The following is a 23,196-nucleotide window of genomic DNA, read 5'->3' as shown; positions in this document are numbered from 1 at the left end:
TTGAATTTGGCATGTATGTGAACTGGGGTGTCAAATGGGCCGTGTCGGCCTGGCCCGTTCCATTTAAACTTTTGCTTTTAACGTTTTCATGTCGGGTTGGGCTCATTTAATTTTATCGAGCTGTGCCATGCCTGTCCATTTAGTAAAATCATTTATCTCGGCTCGGCCCAAAATTCATGTTCACATTGAAACGGGCCGGGTTGGACTCATGTCGTGCTTGTGCGTGCTCGGGCCCAAGAACCAACTCATTTAATTTGAATTTTTTTTACTTGATTTTTTTTTTTAACTAGATAATTCAAATTATTAACATTAAATAATTAGAAGCAAGAAATGATGAACTATTTGAAAACATTATTCAATCAAACATCCAAACAATATGAAAGGGTGGAGTGCAAAAAGTGTCTAACTCCATAATGTCCACTTCAACTTTTCATCTTTAAACAACTTATTATTTTATATTTGAAGAAATGTCTTGTCTTGATTATAAGATGAGTGTATATGTCATATGTACTTATTAGACATCAAGTCCAATGTTGTTTAATTAATTTGTAATTGATATGCTTAATTAATTAAGGACCCAAGTAATTTCCCTAAAATGAAAGACATCAAATATATGTTTATGATTATAATTTATTTATTTATTTTAAAAAGAAACCATATAAACAATGACATTAGATGTCAAATTATTGCATTTTGACTTTTGAGAAAGAAAAAAAATGTTAAGTGGGTCAGGCTTAGGCCGTGCTTGAAGCGGGCTTGGGCTCGTGCCTTGCTTGAAATGGGCTCGCACCAAGCCCGGCCCATGTTGGGCGAAGGGCAGGCCCCGTCCATTGGACCTCATTTTTTGATCTCGGACTGCATTTTCCCTCTCATAAGATCTCTCTTTGTACCATTTGCCAATTATCCTTACCATTTGCCAGTTATCCTTCTCATAATATCTCTCTCTGTAGTTGTGTAAGTTTGGATGTTGTTTTACTGGGTTGTAATAAGAGCTTGTGGAGAATTTAGTACTCACGACATCTTCTATGACATAGTATTAACAGTGTATGTAGAGGTATTTCCTTTTGACTTTGCGATTGTATGTAGTGAAACTATGGATACTTAGAGGTGGTTTCTTGCAAAAGATATCTGATGTCTTGCTGGGTTTTTTTAGTTTATTTTATTTTAAATTTTTGTATGAAATGGTATTAACAATGTACTTTTATGAAATGATATTAACAATGTACTTCTATAACATGGTATTAATAGTGTACTTCTATGATATGGTATTAACAATGTACTTCTATGAAATAGTATTAACAATGTACTTCTATGAAATAGTGTTAACAGTGTACGAAGGTTCAGTGGAGAAGGGTTGTAAGGACAACTCCTTGATTTTCGTTTTTTTTTTAGTTTGAGTTTTTTTGAAAAAAAAATTGGGCTGGGCTTGTTTTGGGTATTTTTTGAGGTTTTTTTTTGTGTTGGGCTTTTTAAGTTAATTAATGGTAGAGATGAAATTTATAGGAACTTTAACACTCATTCTTATGCATTAAATAGTTTTTGGGTATGTTTCTAAAGTGCATTCCATGTAGAGTTTTTTATTATATAATTTTAGCCCATATTTTGGGTATATTACTAAAGCTCATTTTTTTATTTATTTATAGGAACTCTCTACAAAATTTCAACTCCAACCACATTCTCTAATTTAGGGAATTATAAAAGCTTTAAGTCTTTTTTGATTGGGATAAATGTTCTGTCTTTATGAGCTGATTTTCTCACTCCCTTTTTCTCTACTTACACTCTTTTATACTTTTTAATCAATTTTGTTCTTTCAATTTCCTATTCTACATTTACCCTATATTAATGTTTTGATAACCAAAATTAAGAAAAGTTGACATAAAATAAAACAAAAACTAAAAGAAAAGAAAAGGAAAGAAGTGAGAGCGTCTTCTGCTCCTTCAATGAACAGTGAACACGTATCATAAGAGCTCCCTTTTTTTTTTTCCTAAATATTTTCAGAAAAATATTAATTTATATGTGGACGACATTTCCAGATTGATTGTCTGGCTTGAGTTTGGGGATTAATTCTTGAAGGTTTCCTTCATTATGTCAACAGTGTTTTTGTGGATTGCATGTTTTGCTGCAAAGAATAGTTTGCAAAGACTTTGCTTTTGTCCAATTAGGAGGCATGATTAATGGTTACCGTATAAGTTCATGTTAGAAGCCCTATTTAATCTTTAATTTTTTAAAACAAACACATCGAAAATTGAATAAGAAGCCTTCAATTTTAAATTATTGTGTATTTTCTTGTGGGTTCTTACATAAATGGGGAAAACATGATTTATAAAAGACAAAAAATAATTTCATGTAGATTCTTATGCCAGAATTTGGGTATTCCCTAGAAACAACTCAAATTTGTCGAAGATGGTGGCTGGAGGAGTGGGAAAGATACGATGAAGGAGTAGAAGACACTCTTAACTTTTTTTTTTTTTTTTGGGTTAACTTTTCTTAATTTAAGTTATCAAAATATTAATGTACGGCAATTATAGAATAGGAAAGAGTAAGAACAAAAAGAATAAAATTGATTAAAAAGTATAAAAAGCAAAATAGAGTGTAAGTGGAGAAAATGGAAATAGGAAAATCATCTCCCTAAAATAATAACAAAATTTAGTTAACATTAAATAAATACTTAAAATATTATTAAAGTAAAACTTCATTACGTAAGTACCAATTTTGTACTCCGACGTTTAATTTGAGAGAGACAATTTGCCACCACCTCACGGGTGTATGGGACCCTTCTAATATAAATTGGAAACAGCCTTGGTAAGCACGACTAATGATGATTAAAGTACTCAAATTAGCAAATTGTTAAAGAATGACAGTAAAAGAAATGAATAATGAGGAAAGTCTGGTTGGAAAGCATGCAGAGCAATCTCTACTTTATTTTTAGGGCCCCGAAGCCAAAGACCTTTTCCCATGCGAATGACCATCCACCACCGGCATCAACCGTCCCAGAGAAATCCTCTCTGTCCACTCCACAGCCCCTTCGAATAATGTACTGGAACAAGAAAATAAAGGAGCAACTAAAATTTCAAAGCCAGACAGGAGTGACTGGTGGGTGGGCATATAGATTTTTAAAGCGACACGCCTTGGCCCTGCTTGTTTGATTGCCGTTCTAATGATAACTGTAGCCTAGGCCCCGGTTTGAATTTCAAAAGTTTAACCTTGACCTCCTTCTTTTATAGCAAGGTTCTTTAGTTTTTTTTATTTGTGTAGTTATTTGTATTTGTATTGACTCTTGTAAGTTCTAACTTGACGACATTTATATCTGAATTCTATCGTCTTTATCTTAAAAAAAAATAAATTTCTCACTATAGATATCTAATCTCAGAATATTAATGAATATTCGATTGATCGGACTAATTGACTAAAGTAATGCTCAACGTGGTCCGATATGTTCACTCTATTAAAGCTGTTAATTTATGACAACAAACAACATAGCCATCTAAAATAAATAATCAAGCTAGAGTTTTTTTCTCACATGAAGTGAGGGAAAGGGAGCGAAAAGGGTGGCTACCGACCTTTTGCTTTATGAGTTAAAACCGCTGGCATTTCCATTGTTATTGATTTTTTTTTCAACATTCTTTGTAACTACAAGGATTGCAGTCCACCATCCTAACATTCTTTAAGAACACCACTAATCTCTCTCTCTCTCTGTGCGAACGATGTTCATCTATTTCTGCTCATCCCCATATTGAAATTTGGATCGCATAGATCCTGACAGATATGGTATAAGCTTCTTTTCTCACGATAGTACTAGCTAGTTTCTACCTCAATGCATATTTCTGGCCTATCATTTCATTTTCTTAGAAAATATTGTCTTTCTTGTCATTGTTGGATGATCCAGGGAACGCCGGTAAACATCATAGTTGGATCACATGTTTGGGCAGAGGATTCAGAAGTTGCGTGGATTGATGGCGAAGTTAAAGAAATCCATGGCAGAGATGCCACCATTATTACCACAACTGGGAAGACTGTAAGCTAACTCATCATCATTGGTACTTAAAAATTATGTCCGCAAGTTATTATCAAGGGTGGAACTATGAATTTTTTTTATGAGTGGGCTAGCAAAATTTTTAGTTTAAAATCTAATTATTCTTTTTTATTAAAAAAAACTTACAGTTTCTATAGTTTTTAATAAATAAAAGTATAATTAATTCATATAAATCATAGTTACATTGACTAATTTCTAATAAATTTTATCATAAAGAAAAAAATACATACTAAATACAACAACAAAAAATACAAATTATCAAAATGAATATATGAATAGGTTTTACTCTTTTACTTGCATGGTTATGATGTAAAATTATAATATAATAACACATATACCAACAACAAAAGCAATTTACTTTATAAAGACTAAATATATGTGAATAAAAAATTTAACCATTATCATAATAAGAATTAAATCTGATGTTATATCAGTTAAATTTTTTTTTTTTTGGCATCAATTGAATAAGCTTTAAAGTGCAAAAATATAAATAATTAGATTAAGATATTGTACCCTTTTTAAAACCCTCTTCCACCAAAAGAAAGCAGAGAAAATAATATTTTATTAAACACCGCAAAAAAGCAACAAAGAATAAAAATAGACCGAAAACAAATAATATTTCCCTCTTGTGGAGGTCTAGTAGAAAAACAGAGAAGAAAAAAAGAGTCTTGTGGAAGGAAGCAAACAATCGAACATGTAACTTACACGTTTATACTATGGGTTTTGATGATCTACTTGTGGAAGGAAGCAAATAATAATCAAACCAAGCGAGCACACTGGACCATAGATTAGAGATATAGGTTTAGTTTTGTCTTCAAAACCTACTGGGCTACAGCCCATCGTGGCTGTTGTTCCGAATTCCATTGTAAATAGGGCAGAAAGTAAGGAGAAGTAAGATGTTCTCTTTCTCTAGAAAGTATTAAATTTCATATTTGGGGTTTCATTTGTTTGTGTTTTTTTTTTGTTTGCTGGAAACAAAGAAAATTGTGGGGTTTAAATAGAAAATCTATTTTAGTTCTTATTTTTTCATTTTTGGGTGTATTTAAGGGTAGTTTAGGGTTTAGGATTTAGGAATTAGGTTGTAGTTGGTTCCCGAGAAGATTAGGAAGTAGAAAAAATCAATCAGCCCAAATTGTTGAAAGCAATATTATTTTTTCTCAGCAATTAAACAATGTTATGGTTAAAGAAATTCTTGACTACAATTGATGAGAGTACTCTGCATCATCGGATGCCAAATTTTTAAGGAGTAATTATATTTTTGGTCACGGGCGGGTTTAGGGTGGAATTTAATTTTGGTCACCAAAATTTAAAATTTTTGATTTTGGTCACTATTTGCATGTGTTAACAAATTAAGTCAAATGTTCAATTTCGTCAGTTTTATTAATTGAAAAATATTTTTTTAATATTAAATTACAATTATTTTTCAAACCTCCTCTTTCTGTCTCTTTACCGAACCCCTGAAAGTGGTTGCATATGGCTCGGCCCTATATTGCTTCAACAGTTCCATTCTAATTGTAGCTTCATGACTTCCCAATGCGATCAATTTTCTTCCCTCTTATTTGCACACTAAAAACAAGTCGGCAAAGGACCGTTCTCCTCTACTTTTCACGACCTCTTGTAAATGAAAACTTGTATTTAGTTTCACTAACAAAAAGAAATAATTCACCTCCGCTCTCTTTCTCTCTTTTACTGGGTTTGTTCAAATCCAAAACCACACCCACCTACCCTCCCCATCCCAGTCCAACACAACCCAGAACTCACCCCCCTCTCTCTCTCTTCGACTAGTTTTTTTTTTCTTTTTCGGAGTTTGTGATGGCTGTGAGGAGGTGGGGGAGGTGGTGTGGGTGGTTGTTGAGAAGGATGAGAGAAGGGGAAGAGATAGAGGAGAGAGAAGGTGGTGTGGCTTCTGGAAATTATCATGAAGCTCCTCCAATGACTGTTAGTGGGCATTGGTGTAATTAAGCCTACTCTTAATGGGCTGGGGTGGGAACCCATCCCTGTATTTCGAATAATTTTATAAGTAATAAAACATAAATGTATAATAAAATTTTCTCTATAGCTAGTTAATTTAGAATTTTAAGTTTTAATTTGTGTTTATATTTTAGTTACTGTGATAGTTAGGATCCCGAGGCTCTGCATTTAGAGTTCACGCATTTACCCGCATTTAGCTTGTGTAAAGTTTAATTTTTAATTTTTCTAAACTTACGTTAGAGTTGCCGTTTCCTCAAAGCCTCAGTCTCTCTTCTGTCCTCTCTCTCCCTCTGCCATTTCACACCACTTACAAACAATCTCTACTACTCAATTTTGAAACCCAAATCAAAATCCCAAAGAATATATGGAATTTCATGGATGCTTTTCAACTTGGAATTTTATGCAACAATTTCATAATTGAATTAATGGGCAATGTTACTGACGAAGACTTCGACTTGGCCTCGCCTTCCATCCCTATTCTTCCACAAGAAAATTAGCTTCTATACACAAAAATATACAGAAAAATGAAGACAAAATTATATAATACCGTAAAGATAATGCAAAAAATAAAAACCTTCCTCTACTATCAAATTAAAGAACGTTTAGTTATTTAACTCTAACCAAATAAATAGACGAACACAATGTTTTCAATAAACAAGGGAATGTTGATGATAATAATCAAGTGACTACACGAGTTCTGATTTGAATGAAATTTTACAAAGATGATATGAGAATCTAAAAATTAGATGATTACTGAATTTAACCTGCGCTTCATTTTGTTAGTTTAAATTTTTCTAGGGTTAAATTATCTTTTTAATATTAAATTTGTCTTTTTGTTTAATTTTTTTCAATATTATCATAAGTTTCATGGTATATACGAGTATCACTATTGATTGTTAAATTTAAATTCTTTCTGATTTGGTTTATCGGTTTTAAGGATGAAGATATGTGAATATGCGGAATAATAATTGAACGATAAAGTAAATACACCAACACACAGAATTTAGCGAGGTTCGGCTAAGTTTGCCTACGTCCTCATGTGATTTCTTGTGAGAGAATCACTAGCACTATGGGGAAAAACAATTGATTACAAAAACTTATTGAAATCCCTATGCTAATCCGCGAAACTTTACTACATATATCTCTATCACTCTTTGGGTCTCTACTCTTGTGTATCTTCTCTGTTGTTGTTGTTGTTGTTGCTGTTGTGTTACAGAAAAGAACTCCCAGCAAGCCTATTTCTGATACATAGGTCGTGGGTTACTTGACTTGTTAAAATAAGATTCCTAAAACCTGTTGGAATAAGGAAAGATAAATTATTTCCTAATCCTGAACCAATATGGATAAGAGAAACTGTTTCCTAATTCTAGTAGGAAATCTTGCGCACACTATTCCTTACCCAAATTGGAGTTCCCTAGAATCCTAAGGCCATCTACAATGCAAGGACTTAAACCCAAATTATCCCCCAAAATCTCTCACAACCCAACAAATTGAAGGACCCAAAATTTGGGAAAACCCAAATTTGGACCCAAATATGGGTCCAAGTATTGCCTGGACCCAATCTGTTTGCTGGACCCCACGCTGAGGTGTTTGAGGCCATGTGATTCTGAAAATTGGTGGGACCCGCGCTATTGACATTTTCTGATGGGCTTTAGCTGTGGCTAAAGCCACGTGTCAGCACTACAAGCTCTATAAATGGGCTTTGGCTGTTTCCTTTTTTTTTTTTATTTTTTATAAATCAAATAGTATTGCTGGGGCTTTAAACAATCTGTTTTTTTTAAAAAAATAAAAAATTCTAATAGTAACTTTAAATTAACGATCTAGATTAAATGTAAGCTATTTTAACGGTAAAAAAAAAGATCCAACGGCTGAAATTTAAATCCAACGGTCAAAATAATATTTTAAATTAATCTAGGTCAGATCTAACCCCAAAACTCACTCCAAACTCTATAAATACCTATCCATTTCTCAAATAATCTACCAAAAACATTTTATTTATTTCTCAATTTATTTTTCCTTTATCAATCTCATCAATCTCCTTTCATTCTCATACTTTTGATATCATTTCAAGTACATAAAAAAAAAATGGAATTTCAATTTTTTTTAGGTCAAATTGTTCAAAAAATTAAATTATGATGTTATTTAAAAAGATTAAATGAAGAAAAGTTATCCATAAAAAAATTAGACTTAAACTATTCTTAAACAATTTAATAAAGTTGCGGACATAAAATTTGAGTCCGTAGGGTTGGGAGAAAAAACAATTTGAGTCCGGGCAAAACCCAAATAGTCACTTTTTGGAGGGGGGAAATTTGGGTTTAGCCCCCCATGGGTTGGAGAATGCCTAACCCAACCATTTTGGTATGATGAGCCAAAACACAACATTGATAAATATGAATACTTAATAGATTAAATGAGTTTAAACATGCTAAATAGGTTAAGCGTCAAATCTCAAATGAGTTAAACAAGTTAATAGGTTAACCTAAATAACAATTCAACCCAACCAATTTAGTAAACAGGTTACACAGGTTGTGTCATGTTACTTGTTTAAAAAAAGAATTGTGTTCGGGTTGGAGATTTCTAACCGTTTAATACCTCGACATGACATGACCCATTGCCACTCCTACATGAAATCCACTTTTTACCCTTTGAAAAAAGAAAAGAAAATTTCTACCCAATTACCCTTAACCTCACATACCCAACCTGTCCTCCCTTCTCCACCATAGACACCGGCCATTGTCATCGGTGGGATTTGCCGAGTGTGGTGGCCTTGGGCTAGGTGTGGTCCCTTGGGGTTGGTCGGGTTTGGTGGATGGGTGGCTTAAGGTTTTCTGTTTTTGTTTTTTTAAGGATTTTTATCACAAGTTGTCCATGACTTTTTTTAAGTCCTCATTTTAGTCCTCAAACTCTCAAATCAATCAATGTGATCTTTCATCTTTTGGTCTAGACATCAATTTGGTCGTTTATGTCACATTTAGACAAAACTTTGGTTAAAATTGGTCACGTGTCATCACTTGATCAGCTTTATAGATATATTATAATCAACATATAGCTCATTTTAGTCCTAGTTCCACGTTTTTGCTCAACAATGTCATATGCTCTCTAATTTGGGTTTCACATTTGGAGCTCATCAAGGAAAGCTGATAGTCTCATTGAGTGATGTAGGGTAGCGGCTATAAGCTGCTGTCAAGTGACCTAAATATTCCCAAAATACAGAGAATAGAAGGATAAAGCAATATAATTGAAGTTGGAACGAAGATATAATTGAGTTCTATGGCAAAATCCCAATAGTAACTCTATAGACTAAAGTCTGAAATTATATTCCTCAACAAAAACTGAATACAAGAGTCTCTAAATAGCTTATCGGAAGCATTTTTGCTCACCACTTTAATCTAAGGTGTACCCTCACCACCATTATCAACACTTGACACATGTCTATAGGCATAACCATGGTTCCATAAATACAAAGTAAAAGTTAACTATGGTTATGCATATGGACACATGTCAAGTGTTGAGAATGATGGTGAGGGTACACCTTGGGTTAAAGTGGTGAGCAAAAATATTTTCTTTATACTACAATACAGAAAACCTAATTGACATAGGAAACAAAAACCTAAACAGGAAATTAAGCAAAATCCTAGGAATAGGAGAACAAAATAAGTAACTAATAATTTAAAGAAACTAGAACCCTAACCTAATTAACTAACGGGACTAAGTACTTTTAGTGAGCCTTGTAGATGCTCCTGCATCAAACTGCCTTGGTTGGAAAAGACTGTCCTCAAGTCTAGATCATCATCACCAAAGACTCCATGAGAAAACTGAACTCTTCCTTTCCAAACAAATAGATATTTTGAATATCGAACCACTTTGGAACACTTATGATTATTCTCTTTCATCATTGAGGAAAAGACGTGAGGTTTACCTTTTCTCATGAGTGGATAAGTTGTATTTTGATGAGAATACCCCTTTAAAGGTTGTGAGGTGACCTGTTAAATTACCCGCCCACTAGATCTTGTTCTTTAATGTAACCAACGGTAATAGACTAAACTAGCAAATATTAGAAAACTTAGAAACACACAAGAATTATACTAGTTCGGCAGAACTTTTGCATACGTCCAGTTGTGATTCCTCTAGGTAGAGAAATCACCGCTCATTTGATTAATAATAGAGATTACAAAACTTTTGCAACCCTAGAACTAATCTCAAAACTCTTGGCTGTCTCTGGCTGTTTTTCCTGCAGTAAAATAAGCCATGCCGCACCCTATTTATAGATATAGAGTTGGCTTACATGTCCCAAGGTTGATTGAATTCCTATTCCTAAGTGGATTAGGAATTTACACTTATCCAAATCCTAATAGACTTCTAGAAATCCAAACCTAAATTGAATAAGGAAAGCTGAAATTCTTTCCTAATCCCTCTAGGACAAGAATTGGTATACCTCTAATTTTCCTAAAACAATCCTAAACCAACTAGGACATATTTGATGAGCCAAAATCCTAACACGACCAATTTTAATGAAGATTTTGATGAAATGCAATGAGGAGGACCAAATTGGTGTGTGGAGACCACATTGATTGTTTTGAAAGTATAAGGACTCAAATGAAATCTTTGGAAAATTCAAGTACCATTCGTGATAAAACCCTTTTTATTATGATGAAAGGGGGCAAAAACCCCAAAAACAGCACAGCTAACTAAACACAGAACCCACCAAGCGAGTTCTAGCAACACCTAACAAGTCATCCCAGATAATAGAACCAAGCCATGGAGCATCATCAAAATAACAGACCCTGATTTAAACCCTTTCTATTTTTTATATTTTTATATTTATTTACGGTATTCATCTTTTTTTTTTAGGGCTTTTGACGGAAATGGTCCATGAACTTATGCTCGAGTTCCATTTTGGTCCTCCAACTAAGTTTTTCACTCCAGTGGTCCTCAAACTCTCTCCTTTGTGTCAAATTGGTCCTACTGTAACAGTTTCCGTAAGTTTAAGAGATAATTAGTGTGTTGACCAAAAAAAAAAGAAGAAGAGATAATTAGTGCCCAAATTGACAGTTTTACCCCTCAATTTGAGGGAATGTAATGGCGGGACCAATTTGACACATGTGAAAGAGTTGGAGGACCAAAATAGAACTCAAGTATAAGTTGGAGGACTATTTCGGTTAAAAACCTTTTTCTTTAATTATTGTTTTAAAATTTTTAAAGCTTATACCAATGAGGGGTTAGTTAGAATGGTTAGGCCCATGGTTTGCTCCTATGTGGTCTGAGGTTCAAAATCCCAATTTGCCAGTGTTTCCTACCACTTAAAGATTGTAGGGTTTGGCAAAAGAAAGCTTATTTAATCCATGCTGTGCTATATCAGTGGATTTTGTGGGTGTGCAGCTAATGATTGCAATTGTTAGAAAATGAAAAATCCCATGTCGTATGTTTGAAGTCTTGCATTACAATATACCGTCCACCATTCTACTATGTTCTACTATGTACCAATTAGGTTTTAGTTGGATTCTCTAATTCTATCATAATCTCTCCTTTGAATAAAAACGAACGTGATGTCATGTCCTCATGTCACACAAACCTAATTGTGATTTATATTCAACACTTGCATAATAGGTACGTATACAGGCTAATGCTAGCATTTACTTCAATTTCAGATAGTTGCAGACATTTCCAGTATGTACCCAAAAGACACAGAAGCACCACCAGCCGGGGTTGACGACATGACTAAGTTGGCTTACCTCCATGAGCCGGGAGTCCTGCATAACCTAGCCTGTCGGTTTGCTCTTAATGAGATATATGTGAGTCATATGCATTGAATTTATTTAGCAATGCCCTTGAAAGCAGATAACATAGATGTCAAAAAACTAGTTGTCTCACAGTCGGTGATATAATGTGAGCAGACTTACACTGGGAACATTCTAATAGCGGTGAATCCGTTCCAGAGACTGCCACACTTGTATGAAATCCACATGATGGAGCAGTACAAAGGAACTGCTTTTGGGGAACTAAGTCCACACCTTTTCGCTGTTGCAGACACTTGTTACAGGTATATAAGCCGTGCAAACTGGCTAATTAGATGCCATCATGTCATCTCAGACACCATGCTTAGTTATTCCCTAGCTATTGGTAAGAAAATAAAGTTAAATGACTAGTACCATTCACCAGGGCAATGATAAACGAACAAGGAAGCCAGTCAATTCTGGTTAGTGGGGAGAGTGGTGCTGGTAAAACAGAGACAACAAAAATGCTCATGAGATATCTCGCGTTCATGGGGGGCAGATCAGGTACAGAAGGAAGAACTGTAGAACAACAGGTTTTAGAGGTCAGTTTCGTTTTTTCCTCTATTTGTATATTATAGGAAAATGCTTCATAACCCAACCTTCCTTTTCTTTCTAACAATTTGGTTCCTTATTATATACTGTGAGTACATTGATTTATTTGGGATGAAGTGTAAATATTTCCACGTCTTCAGTCCAACCCAGTCTTGGAGGCATTTGGGAATGCCAAAACTGTGAAAAACAACAATTCGAGGTGAGATACTTGTTAGCTCTTTCCTCTACTAGATAGATTTCTCTCATTTCCTTTTAATTTTTTTTTTCTATATTGCTTTTCCCACTTTCTCTTCAAACTTATAAAACATGATGCTTGTACCAGTCGTTTTGGTAAATTTGTAGAGATCCAATTTGATAACAATTGGAAAATCTCTGGAGCTGCAATTCGTACATATCTTCTCGAAAGATCACGTGTTTGCCAAGTCTCGGACCCAGAGAGAAATTACCATTGTTTTTACATGCTTTGTGCGGCACCAGCGGAGGTTTGTGTGTGACATTATATTCTTTTGTTGTTAATCTAGATTATACATTTTTAAATAATAATTACTGTATCAATGGTTAAGAGTAATAGTCTGGTAACATGCCAATAATTTGGTCTAGTGGCATCCAGTCAACATTCTGTTGGAGGAGGTCCTGAGTTGAATCTCATGGACTACGGTTGTTCAATAACTAGGGAATCAATTAGCCATTTGATTATTATCGTGATTAAGTGTTTATAAAAATATTGTTCTTGCTATTTGTTTGATCACCGTTTAAAAACTATGGCATCAAGGGAAGACCACACATGCGATCCCTTTATATGATACATCCCATAATTTTTTTTCAAAAAGAGGGATCTCTCTTAAGAAGCTCCCTCTCTATCTAGGTATGTTTGTCGTTATGGCTGACAAATGTTCTTTAACAGGATATCAACAGGTACAAGTTAGGGGACCCAAGAACATTTCACTATCTTAATCAATCCTCCTGTTATGAAGTAGCAAATGTAGATGATGCAAGAGAGTATTTGGAAACCAGAAATGCTATGGATGTTGTTGGGATCAGCCAGGAAGAGCAGGTAGCGACCCTCGCATCAATACAACTACAATGATGTAGTGATGATTTCCTCTAACCACATATATTATTAATGGAAAAGTTTCTTTCTTTAGGATGCAATATTCCGAGTGGTTTCTGCAATCCTCCATCTTGGGAACATTGACTTCATCAAAGGGGATGAAGTTGATTCTTCCAAATTAAAAGATGATAAATCATTCTATCATCTCCAAACAGCCGCAGAGCTACTCATGTTAGAACTTTGATCGATTTTGAAATACCTAAATGAAGATTATCTACTCGTTTCTAATTCCTAGTGTCTTCCAACATGTTTTTCTTCAGGTGTGATAAGAAGGCTTTAGAAGACTCGCTTTGCAAGCGTGTCATAGTGACTCCTGATGGTAACATTACAAAACCGCTGGATCCGGACTCAGCTACATTAAGTCGTGATGCCCTGGCAAAGACAGTTTACTCCAGACTGTTCGATTGGTAAGTAAAATAGACTTATCCATTGTACTTGTATTCAGCATTAGTTGTTAATATTTCCACTATGGAAGTTAAAGAGTCTTAACTTAGTCAACTTTTGACCCAGGCTTTTATTGCCCCAAAAATGTGATATCAGTACAACAGATCAGGAATCACAGAATTCTTGTAGTCTGCAAACTTCTTTAAAGCCAACCTATTACAGTTTCTATTAGAAAACGCCTCGCCTTGCAGGACCAAAAACGCCTAGCCTCTACGCCTCCCCTTTCAAAACATTGGTTTGTAATATCATATTCTTATAAACTTACCGAACTTTATAAGGATTAACTACAGCTGGTGGTTCCTAATCTGTGGCAGGATTGTGGATAAGATAAACAGTTCAATTGGTCAGGATCCAAATTCATCAAGCTTAATAGGAGTCCTTGATATTTATGGCTTTGAAAGCTTCAAGATCAACAGGTACATAATGGTAGAAATGATACAGCTTAACAGAAGAATTAAATGTACTGAAACAATTTTGCATTTGGACATAAGGACCTAATCTAATGCTTTATTTGGTAGTTTTGAGCAGCTATGTATCAACCTAACAAATGAAAAGCTGCAACAACATTTTAATCAGGTAAAGGGAATTTCTAGGTACACTTTAAACATATTTGTACTACGGTTATTTTATATAATAAGCATCTTCCACTGCAGCATGTGTTCAAGATGGAGCAAGAAGAGTACACAAAGGATGAAATTAACTGGAGCTACGTAGAATTTGTAGATAACCAGGATGTTTTGGATCTTATCGAGAAGGTATTAATTTTCATATAGCTCTTTGCATGTAAAAATAGCAAAATTTATATAAATCTGTTATAACAAACGTCCTTACATGCAGAAACCTGGGGGCATAATTGCTCTTCTTGATGAAGCCTGGTATGTAACCTTGGTCCTCATGATACCATTGATATCTTATCTCTTACAACAGATAATCTAACTAATAAAATGGTTACCTCAGTACTCAAGTCTCATCTGATTAATTATTAGGCAGTTAAGTTTGAAGCTTCATTCAGCACAGTGTATAATTATAATACTTGTTCCCTGATCCAAAAAAAATACGTAGTCTCATATTGTTTTTTCTACCAGTGAAAATTAAAGAAAAGCTAAAATGCTTTTTTGAAAATGGGAGAAAAAAGATCATGACTGCTGAACCTATGCATATATGAACAAGTTCATTTTATCTACAGTATGTTCCCCAAGTCAACCCATGAGACATTTGCACAGAAGATGTATCAGACATATAAAGGACATAAGCGCTTCAAAAAGCCAAAACTTGCTCGAACGGACTTCACAGTTAACCACTATGCTGGAGATGTAAGAAAATTCTTGAACAAATAGCTATACTGAAAAAAAAAAAAACATAGTTTCCCTTCATTTATCCTTCTAGTCAGCAGGTCACATACGAAGCAGACCATTTTCTTGATAAAAACAAGGACTACGTAGTAGCAGAACATCAAGCTCTTTTAAATGCCTCCACATGCTCATTTGTTGCAAATCTATTCCCTCCACTACCTGAGGAGACATCAAAACAATCCAAGTTTTCTTCCATAGGTACCCGTTTCAAGGTAATCCACATTTTCATAAAGGTCTATTTGACTCTGAAGATGCAACTTGCTCCTGAATCAAAATTCACATGCAGCAACAACTACAAGCTTTAATGGAGACACTTAGCACGACAGAACCACATTATATCAGATGTGTTAAGCCCAATACAGTTTTGAAGCCCGGAATTTTTGAGAATGTCAATGTATTAAACCAGCTGAGATGTGGTGTGAGTAAAGTCTAACTTTTTTCACAGAATATCTTTACCCTTCCAAAAATATTTTTGAGGTTGTTTAAAAATTAAACAAAACAGAAAGAAAGAACCCCCTAGAGGGAGATTTCCAGGGGAAGGGAGGGGTGGGGGTGCGGGCTGAGGCAGCAACCATGACCTGTTTAGGTTGCTTAATTTAATGATGTTTTTCCAATGGCACTTGTACAGGGTGTGCTAGAGGCTATAAGGATTAGTTGTGCTGGATATCCAACAAAAAGAACATTTGATGAGTTCCTGGACCGCTTTGGCTTGTTGGCTCCTGATATTCTGGATGGGTATAAATTGACCGGAATTGATTTAATCTGATTTTCTATTTGTCAATTTTACCTTCATTATGTTGAAATGAAACTAGGACCTCTAGGTCAAGACTGAGATGACAGTGTTTGCATGAAGCTCATGCCTTAACTTTTACAAAGATATTCTTGTTGGCTTGATATATATATTTTGTCTCATTACTTAGTTGTTGTGTTTGGGGTCCATTGGGATTGGTTGCCGAATACGGCATTAGAGCTCTAGTTGCAGGAGGTTCTAGTTTGAAACATTTATTTCTCATTCCCAACTTATTGTTACTTTGCAAGATGCAGAATGTGGTTGCACCTATATGTTTCACTATTTCCGCATATGTCTGCCTCTCCGACTGCAGGATGGGGCAGCATGTTGGGTTGCCATTCATTATTGGCCCATTCCATAACGGCTTTAAGCCTCTGAGGTTCAGTAGTTGTTTAACAAAACTCACATATCTAGATATAAGTGTCTGTTTATCTAGAGCCTATAGTAATGCCACATGAGATGATCATCTAATGCATTCACCACCTTGGTGGTTGCTTTGCCTGTGCAGATCTGATGAAAAATCAGCATGTATTGCCATATGTGACAGGATGGGCCTGAAGGGATATCAGGTTTGTTTAGACATCAAACTATGGTGTGAAAATAAGACGCATTAGTGTTCATTGTGCCCCAAACTATGTTCGTGTTATGCACAAGTTCCCCACCAATGTTGTATTTCAGATTGGAAAATCAAAGGTGTTTCTTAGAGCTGGTCAGATGGCTGAATTAGATGCACGCAGAACGAAAGTTTTGGCTGATTCCGCCAGATGTATTCAAAGGCAAATCCGAACACATCTAACCAGAAAGGAGTTCATTGCCGTGCGAAGGGCTGCTATTCACTTGCAGAAACTTTGGAGAGGTAATAATGGAGTGACAATTTGAAAGTTGGAATGACATAGTTTTTATCTCACACTTCCTCAAACAGGACAACTTGCACGTAAGATGTATGAGCAGATAAGGAAGGAGGCTGCTTCAATACGTATACAAAAACATCTACGCGCTCACACAGCAAGGAAGTCCTACATAAAATTTCAGGCTGTATCAATCGTCATCCAAACTGGTTTACGAGCTATGGCAGCCCGAAATGATCATCGAAACAGGAAAAGAACCAAGGCTGCAAACATTATTCAGGTCATAAATGCTCTGGACTGGACAATCTACAGAAACTTCAATTTTATCGATGCATACAGAATTTTTTGGGCATTTGTGGGATATTTAAAAATGTAAAAGTTAGAGTACATAAAGAAATGCAGTTCAAGAATACTTATGAAGAACTTGATTGATAACTTAGGAAAATATTCCAGTATCAGGATTAGAGGAATGATACTATTGAATTGTGCAGAAAATAATCAGACCTCTATTATTTATTTATTATAGAGTGAGCTAAAACCTACAAATTTTTTATGAAAAATTATGAAAATGCCACATTATAAAGGTGGAGTATAGTACTACTTATGTCAGAGATCAGTTTATTTTCCGAGAAGAATCATTCAGTATTAAATAAGTTTAAGCTGATAAATTTTAAAATGCTGTCACTCTTCTTCCGACAGACTAATTGGCGAAGATTTGAAGCTGTTTCTGAATATAAACACCAGCGAAAGGCAACTCTAACTCTTCAATGTCTCTGGAGAGCAAAGGTAGCGAGGAAGGAGCTTAGAAAGCTTAGAATGGTGAGCTTCACTTCTCTATAAGAAGAATCTACTTACTGCCCACCTATTATTAGCATTGAACTATGTCAAGAAAACCAGATTTATCAAAATTAAGGAATCAGGAAGATATAAATAAATAAATACAATTCCTTGATGCAGGCTGCACGAGAAACGGGAGCTCTTAAGGCAGCTAAGGACATGCTGGAGAAGCGTGTTGAAGAGCTAACATGGCGACTGGACTTTGAAAAGCACTTGAGGGTATATATTCTCCACCAATTTGTTTAACAAATAGAAGTATCTGCCTCTTAGTTCTATTTGGCACTAAAATTTTTATACATTAATATTTAGAAAATACTAATTGATAAGATGAAGAACACCCATGGTATTGCAATTGTTTTGTTATGATTTATTTGGTTTCAGTAACTTGGGTCATTTTTATAGAAGTATCTCTAGTCATGTTGAGTTTGAAATTTTCCAGTCAAGGGCATGGTTGGAGAAATGTCAAACCTTGACACTGAGGATATAAAGTTGATGATCATAATTTACAAACAACTTGCAGATTGATCTTGAAGAAACTAAAGGGAAAGAAATTGCAAATTTGCAAAATACTTTGCATGAAATGCAAACACAAATTGATGAAGCCCATGCCGCAATTATCCATGAGAAAGAAGCAGCAAAATTAACTATTGAACAAGCTCCACCAGTCATCAAAGAGGTGCCAGTTGTGGACAACACCAAGCTAGAAATTCTGAAAAATCACAATGAGAAACTAGAGGTAATGCGGTACACCTTAGCTTCCAAAGATGCATTTCACATAAACTGAATGATAAACTCTAGAATAAAATTATCAAACCATTGTATATCGTGGAATTAAGAATATATGAACTATTCCTGTGAAATATTCATACAGTAGAAACAACTAGGTTTGAAGGGACATCTTTTTTAGAAGCCCAAAATTAAGCCTGTGGGCTCATGTCTAACAGTGTGGTCTTTCGTAAAATGTCTAACAATGTCGTCTTTTTGGTCCAAAGAGTGGTGTACAACGAAAAGATAAATAAATAAGATAAATCAATGGATAGATAGATAGAGAGAGGCATTAAAAGAACAGAAAGCATATGTAGTGGGTGCATGTGTGGTGCATGTGCACGTGTTATATTGATTATTGGTATGAATGTTAGGGTGAGCTAAGTGAGCTGAAGAAGGAAATTGAGGGATTTGAAGAAAATTACTCTCAAGTTGAAAAAGAAAGTAAAGCAAGGCATAAAGAGGCAGAAGAAGCACAGCTGAAAGCAAGACAGCTTCAAGAAACTATTGAAAGGTAGTCCCATATATTTGCTTTTTTATTTTTGTTATCAACGCTAAGGAATTTCATGAATGTCTCTATCAACATAAACTGGGGTTGACTAACTCTTGTTTCTTAATCAGGTTAGAGTTGAACTTGTCCAGTCTCGAATCTGAAAATCAGGTGCTCCGCCAACAGGCTCTGGTTGCATCAGCAAATGAGGACTTCTCTGAAGAAATGAGAATGTAAGAATGTGCAATCTAGTAAAAGTTTTCACCTCATTGATAGGTGGAATCTTAGAAACCTATTTTTACTATCTTATGCTTGAACAACAGTTTTGGAGATGATGGAAGAAAAATACAAGTGTTTGCTCTATCGTAGCTACTGAGTTCATTATGGTTGCTCAATCTAAATATGAACAATTTGACCTCTAAATGAATCATACTCATAAACAGCTGCTTATTATGGTAGAAGCACCAAATAAATGGATATTCAACTGGAATATTACTTCATCAAAGTTACAAAGATATCCAACTACCCATTGAGTACAATGCTAAGTATTCATGTTTGTCCAGCCTGAAGAGGAAGATCGCAGATTTGGAGTCAGAGAATAAATTCCTCCGCAACAAGACTCTAGTCACGGAGCAGAAAGCTACTCCAGAGAGGTTTCAGCCACAAGTAAAGGTATAGTGCTTTGCATAACCTTTTTCTTCCCATACCAAAAGATAAAAAAGAAACTTTTCTTCTTTCATCTTCTTTTTCGGTAAAATTACTTCCTTTGACTTTCTATGATGGTACAGCCTTTTGAGAATGGGAACGGGAAAAGGGAAGAGCTTCGGACCAAAGTATTACCAACTTTCCAGAATAAATTATTGTCAGAAATATTTCAAATAATCATAAGATACTTTAATTATCATCTCTTATAAACTTATCATCAACCTATAATGAAATTATGGTTTCAGGAGCCAGATCCTGTAGTGTCTCACCTTAGTAGACAAAGATCACTCACAGATAGGCAGCAGGTATTTATAAAGTTGAGATTAATATTATTATTTTAAAAAGCTTCTTCCATAACTCACTACAACTATAAACAGGAAAGTGTTGACGTGCTTGTTAAGTGTCTTGTGGAAGATAGGCAATTTGACAAGAACAGGCCTGTCACTGCCTGTATTGTGTACAGAGCACTTCTTCAGTGGAGAACCTTTGAAGCAGAGAAAACAAACGTATTTGATAGGATCATTCACAAAATTCGGTCCATTATAGAGGTATTAGCCTTCAACCAACATGCATTAAGCTTGACCAGTTGGATGGGGTATTTATACCATTTGATTAACTCAATATGAAATGTGAAATGTTCTTGAAGACTCAAAACAATGTCAGTGATCTGGCATATTGGCTTTCAACAACTTCTACCCTTCTATTTCTTCTACAAAGTACGCTCAAGGCAGCCAGTGCATCTAATACAGCTTCATATCGTAACCGAACTCCTGCTACCATATTTGGTAGAATGGCACATGTAAGCTTTCACGTACAAATTTTTTAGCATATTGAAAACCATGTGACACAGTAATGCAAGAAATACTATGCCAGGGTTTTCGTTCATCTTCTATGAGCACGGGAGTTTCAAGTGGCTACAGTGGAACGATGGGAAAGCCAAATGAGCAATTAAAAGTGGAGGCTAAGTACCCAGCATTATTGTTCAAGCAACATCTAACTGCATTTGTTGAGAAAATATATGGGACCATCCGTGATAGTCTAAAGAAAGAGATTAGCCCATTCTTGAATTTGTGCATTCAGGTGAGCATCTTGTATAACCGAGAATATGACATGACAGATTGAACCATGAAAAAGTTCTTATTTAACATCAACAGGCACCAAGATCTGCAAGGGGCAGGTTGATAAGAGGCTCATCTAAAACTATACATTCAAACATAAGAGCAAGACAACAGGCATCAAATATGCACTGGCAAAGCACTGTCAACAAGTTAGATCAAACCTTGGGTATTTTGTCTGTGAACCATGTAAGCTTAAATTTAATTTAATTTTCAAGATTCTTATCCATCTATTATATAAATCAGTATAAAGAATTTCTAGAGTTAACTGCTGCAACTTCAGGTCTCTCCCATGATCGCAAGGAAAATCTTCAGTCAAGTTTTCTCATTCATCAATGTCCAGCTCTTTAACAGGTAAACAGAGTTTGATATCCACTCATTACTTTAACCAATTGACTAGGATCAAAGTTTAGCTACAATGCATCATTAGTCCTAATGAATTTAATAAATCCTTGGTGGCAGCTTATTGCTTCGTCGTGAGTGCTGCTCATTTAGCAATGGAGAATTTCTGAAAGCAGGTTTGCTTGAATTGGAACAATGGTGTCTCAAAGTAACAGATCAGGCAAGAAAACTGTCTGTGGTCTAACAAATGCTGACAAAATAATATAAGGAGGAAATGAGGAAAATTATTTACTTATTTATTACTTTTCTACTTTTACAGTTTGCTGGATCGTCCTTGGAAGAGCTTCAACACATAAGGCAGGCTGTAGGATTTTTGGTTTGTTTCTTGAGCTTACATTACCAAGCCAATATTCCGTTGTTATTTTCTTAAATAATTACGTGAAGGAATTTACATTGCTTTATGAAAGTATTCTTCATTCATGCAGGTTTTACACCAAAAAACTCAGAAATCAGTGGATGAAATCACAAATGAATTGTGTCCGGTAACTCCACCAGTCTTATATCATATGAAAGAAATTCTTTATTTTAGTTCTCCTCTTCACTTTTTTTAATCTTTTATTTTCATATTGGAGATTGAATCCATTCTGCAAAAGTTCTTTTTTTTCTTTGGCCAAACTTTTGTAACATTATTTCAGAAAGAGAACAAGGAATATGATCAAAGAATTCCAATATAATGAACCTAGGACTTCCTGTTAATTTAGTTTACACTTCATTAATCAGATACTGAGCATCCCTCAAATATATCGCATTGGAACAATGTTCTGGGACGACAAATATGGAGCGCAGGGATTATCTGCAGAAGTGAGTGTTCAGTAAATTGATTTGTAATGAGCATGTTAGAATACGCAGTTAACTATGTATCCCATTGTTTCTCTTTCCGGGATTTTTGCATTAGGTTATTGGCAAAATGAGAGTGTTGATGGCAGAGGATTCAATCAATATGCCCAATAATTCTTTCCTGCTCGACGCTGATTCCAGGTAATATTCTAGTCATTAACTTCTAAACCTGGTAATGTATTGAATTCAGCCCCGACTCTATAGCATGGTAAAAATTAACTGAAGATAGCGTTGCAAAATTGGTTTGCAGCATACCTTTCTCTATTGAAGAGATGTGCAGATCCTTTGATGATATCAGCCTATCTGATATGAATCCGCCAGCCATCCTCCGACAAAGATCGGACTTCCACTTCCTGTTGCAACAAACGGATTGAGGCTACTTGATATCTTTCTAAATTCAAACGGTCAAAGATTGGGAGCAGACAGTTATATTTCCATTTGTCTTTCGCTTCTGAGAGATGGAATGTTCAGATATATTTTTTCGTCTATGACAGAAATTTAGATCATGGTCTTGCAGTTTTCTTTTGTTTTGATGCTTGAATCTAAAGGAAAGAGCAATTGGAGTGCATTTTGTACCAAAGACGAGTTAACCCTCTATCCTCCAATTTGTGTAATGTGCAGGAGAAAAACAATATTGTTGTCATGTACTGTTACCAATACCAACTTTTAACCCCACTGATATTGCACACAGGCCAGCGTCTCTAATGGGAAGATCTAAATTCAGAAAGGTAAAACTAAGGTTAGGCACAGGTCGGACGGGCTGGTTTTTGGCCTAACTCACAAACCGAAGGCCTAACCCACAAACCGAAGGCCTAACCCACAAACCGAACTGCCATGTTCAGTTTTAAGATTTTCAAAACTACAAGGAGCTTGTAACTCAACTGGTTAAGAGTAATTATCCAATGCACATGAAGTTCTCTGTTCTTATGATTTTTTATTTTTTGGGACAACATGAAGTCCAGTGTTCAAATAATCATTTTCCCAATATTGCTTGTAATAATAATAAATAATAAATCAAACACGAGACCGATTATATATATATATATATATATATATATATAACGTAAAAAACGCAGAGAATAATAAACATTCAAAATCTGAGAAAATGCCTTAGTTAATGCAAACATTAAGAATTGAAATTATTAATTAAATGAGGATAATATAGTAAGT

General features: G+C 35.1%; 1 protein-coding gene across 1 annotated transcript; it reads left to right on the top strand.

The window, feature by feature from the left end:
• The first annotated feature begins 3,606 nt into the window (after positions 1-3,606).
• XIF (myosin-like protein XIF) lies at positions 3,607-22,669 on the top strand. Its single transcript, XM_089052764.1, has 40 exons — positions 3,607-3,768; positions 3,887-4,015; positions 11,653-11,796; positions 11,899-12,044; positions 12,164-12,320; positions 12,471-12,529; positions 12,653-12,812; positions 13,235-13,384; positions 13,476-13,612; positions 13,702-13,848; positions 14,200-14,301; positions 14,404-14,461; positions 14,539-14,640; positions 14,723-14,760; positions 15,072-15,198; positions 15,279-15,449; positions 15,524-15,655; positions 15,866-15,972; positions 16,536-16,596; positions 16,706-16,883; positions 16,950-17,155; positions 17,575-17,694; positions 17,833-17,931; positions 18,233-18,448; positions 18,852-18,991; positions 19,099-19,200; positions 19,531-19,639; positions 19,756-19,800; positions 19,918-19,977; positions 20,050-20,220; positions 20,319-20,471; positions 20,546-20,752; positions 20,827-20,976; positions 21,071-21,141; positions 21,250-21,349; positions 21,449-21,505; positions 21,615-21,671; positions 21,910-21,990; positions 22,085-22,167; positions 22,277-22,669. The coding sequence occupies exons 1-40, from the start codon at positions 3,766-3,768 to the stop codon at positions 22,398-22,400; spliced, it is 4,659 nt and encodes a 1,552-aa protein (XP_088908890.1). The 5' UTR covers positions 3,607-3,765; the 3' UTR covers positions 22,401-22,669.
• Positions 22,670-23,196: the final 527 nt, after the last annotated feature.

This window comes from Prunus mume, linkage group LG5, assembly GCF_029339155.1.
Source record: "Prunus mume cultivar Tortuosa linkage group LG5, ASM2933915v1, whole genome shotgun sequence".
In the NCBI taxonomy this organism is placed as follows: Eukaryota; Viridiplantae; Streptophyta; class Magnoliopsida; order Rosales; family Rosaceae; genus Prunus; species Prunus mume.
This window is presented reverse-complemented; position numbering and strand designations above follow the sequence as displayed.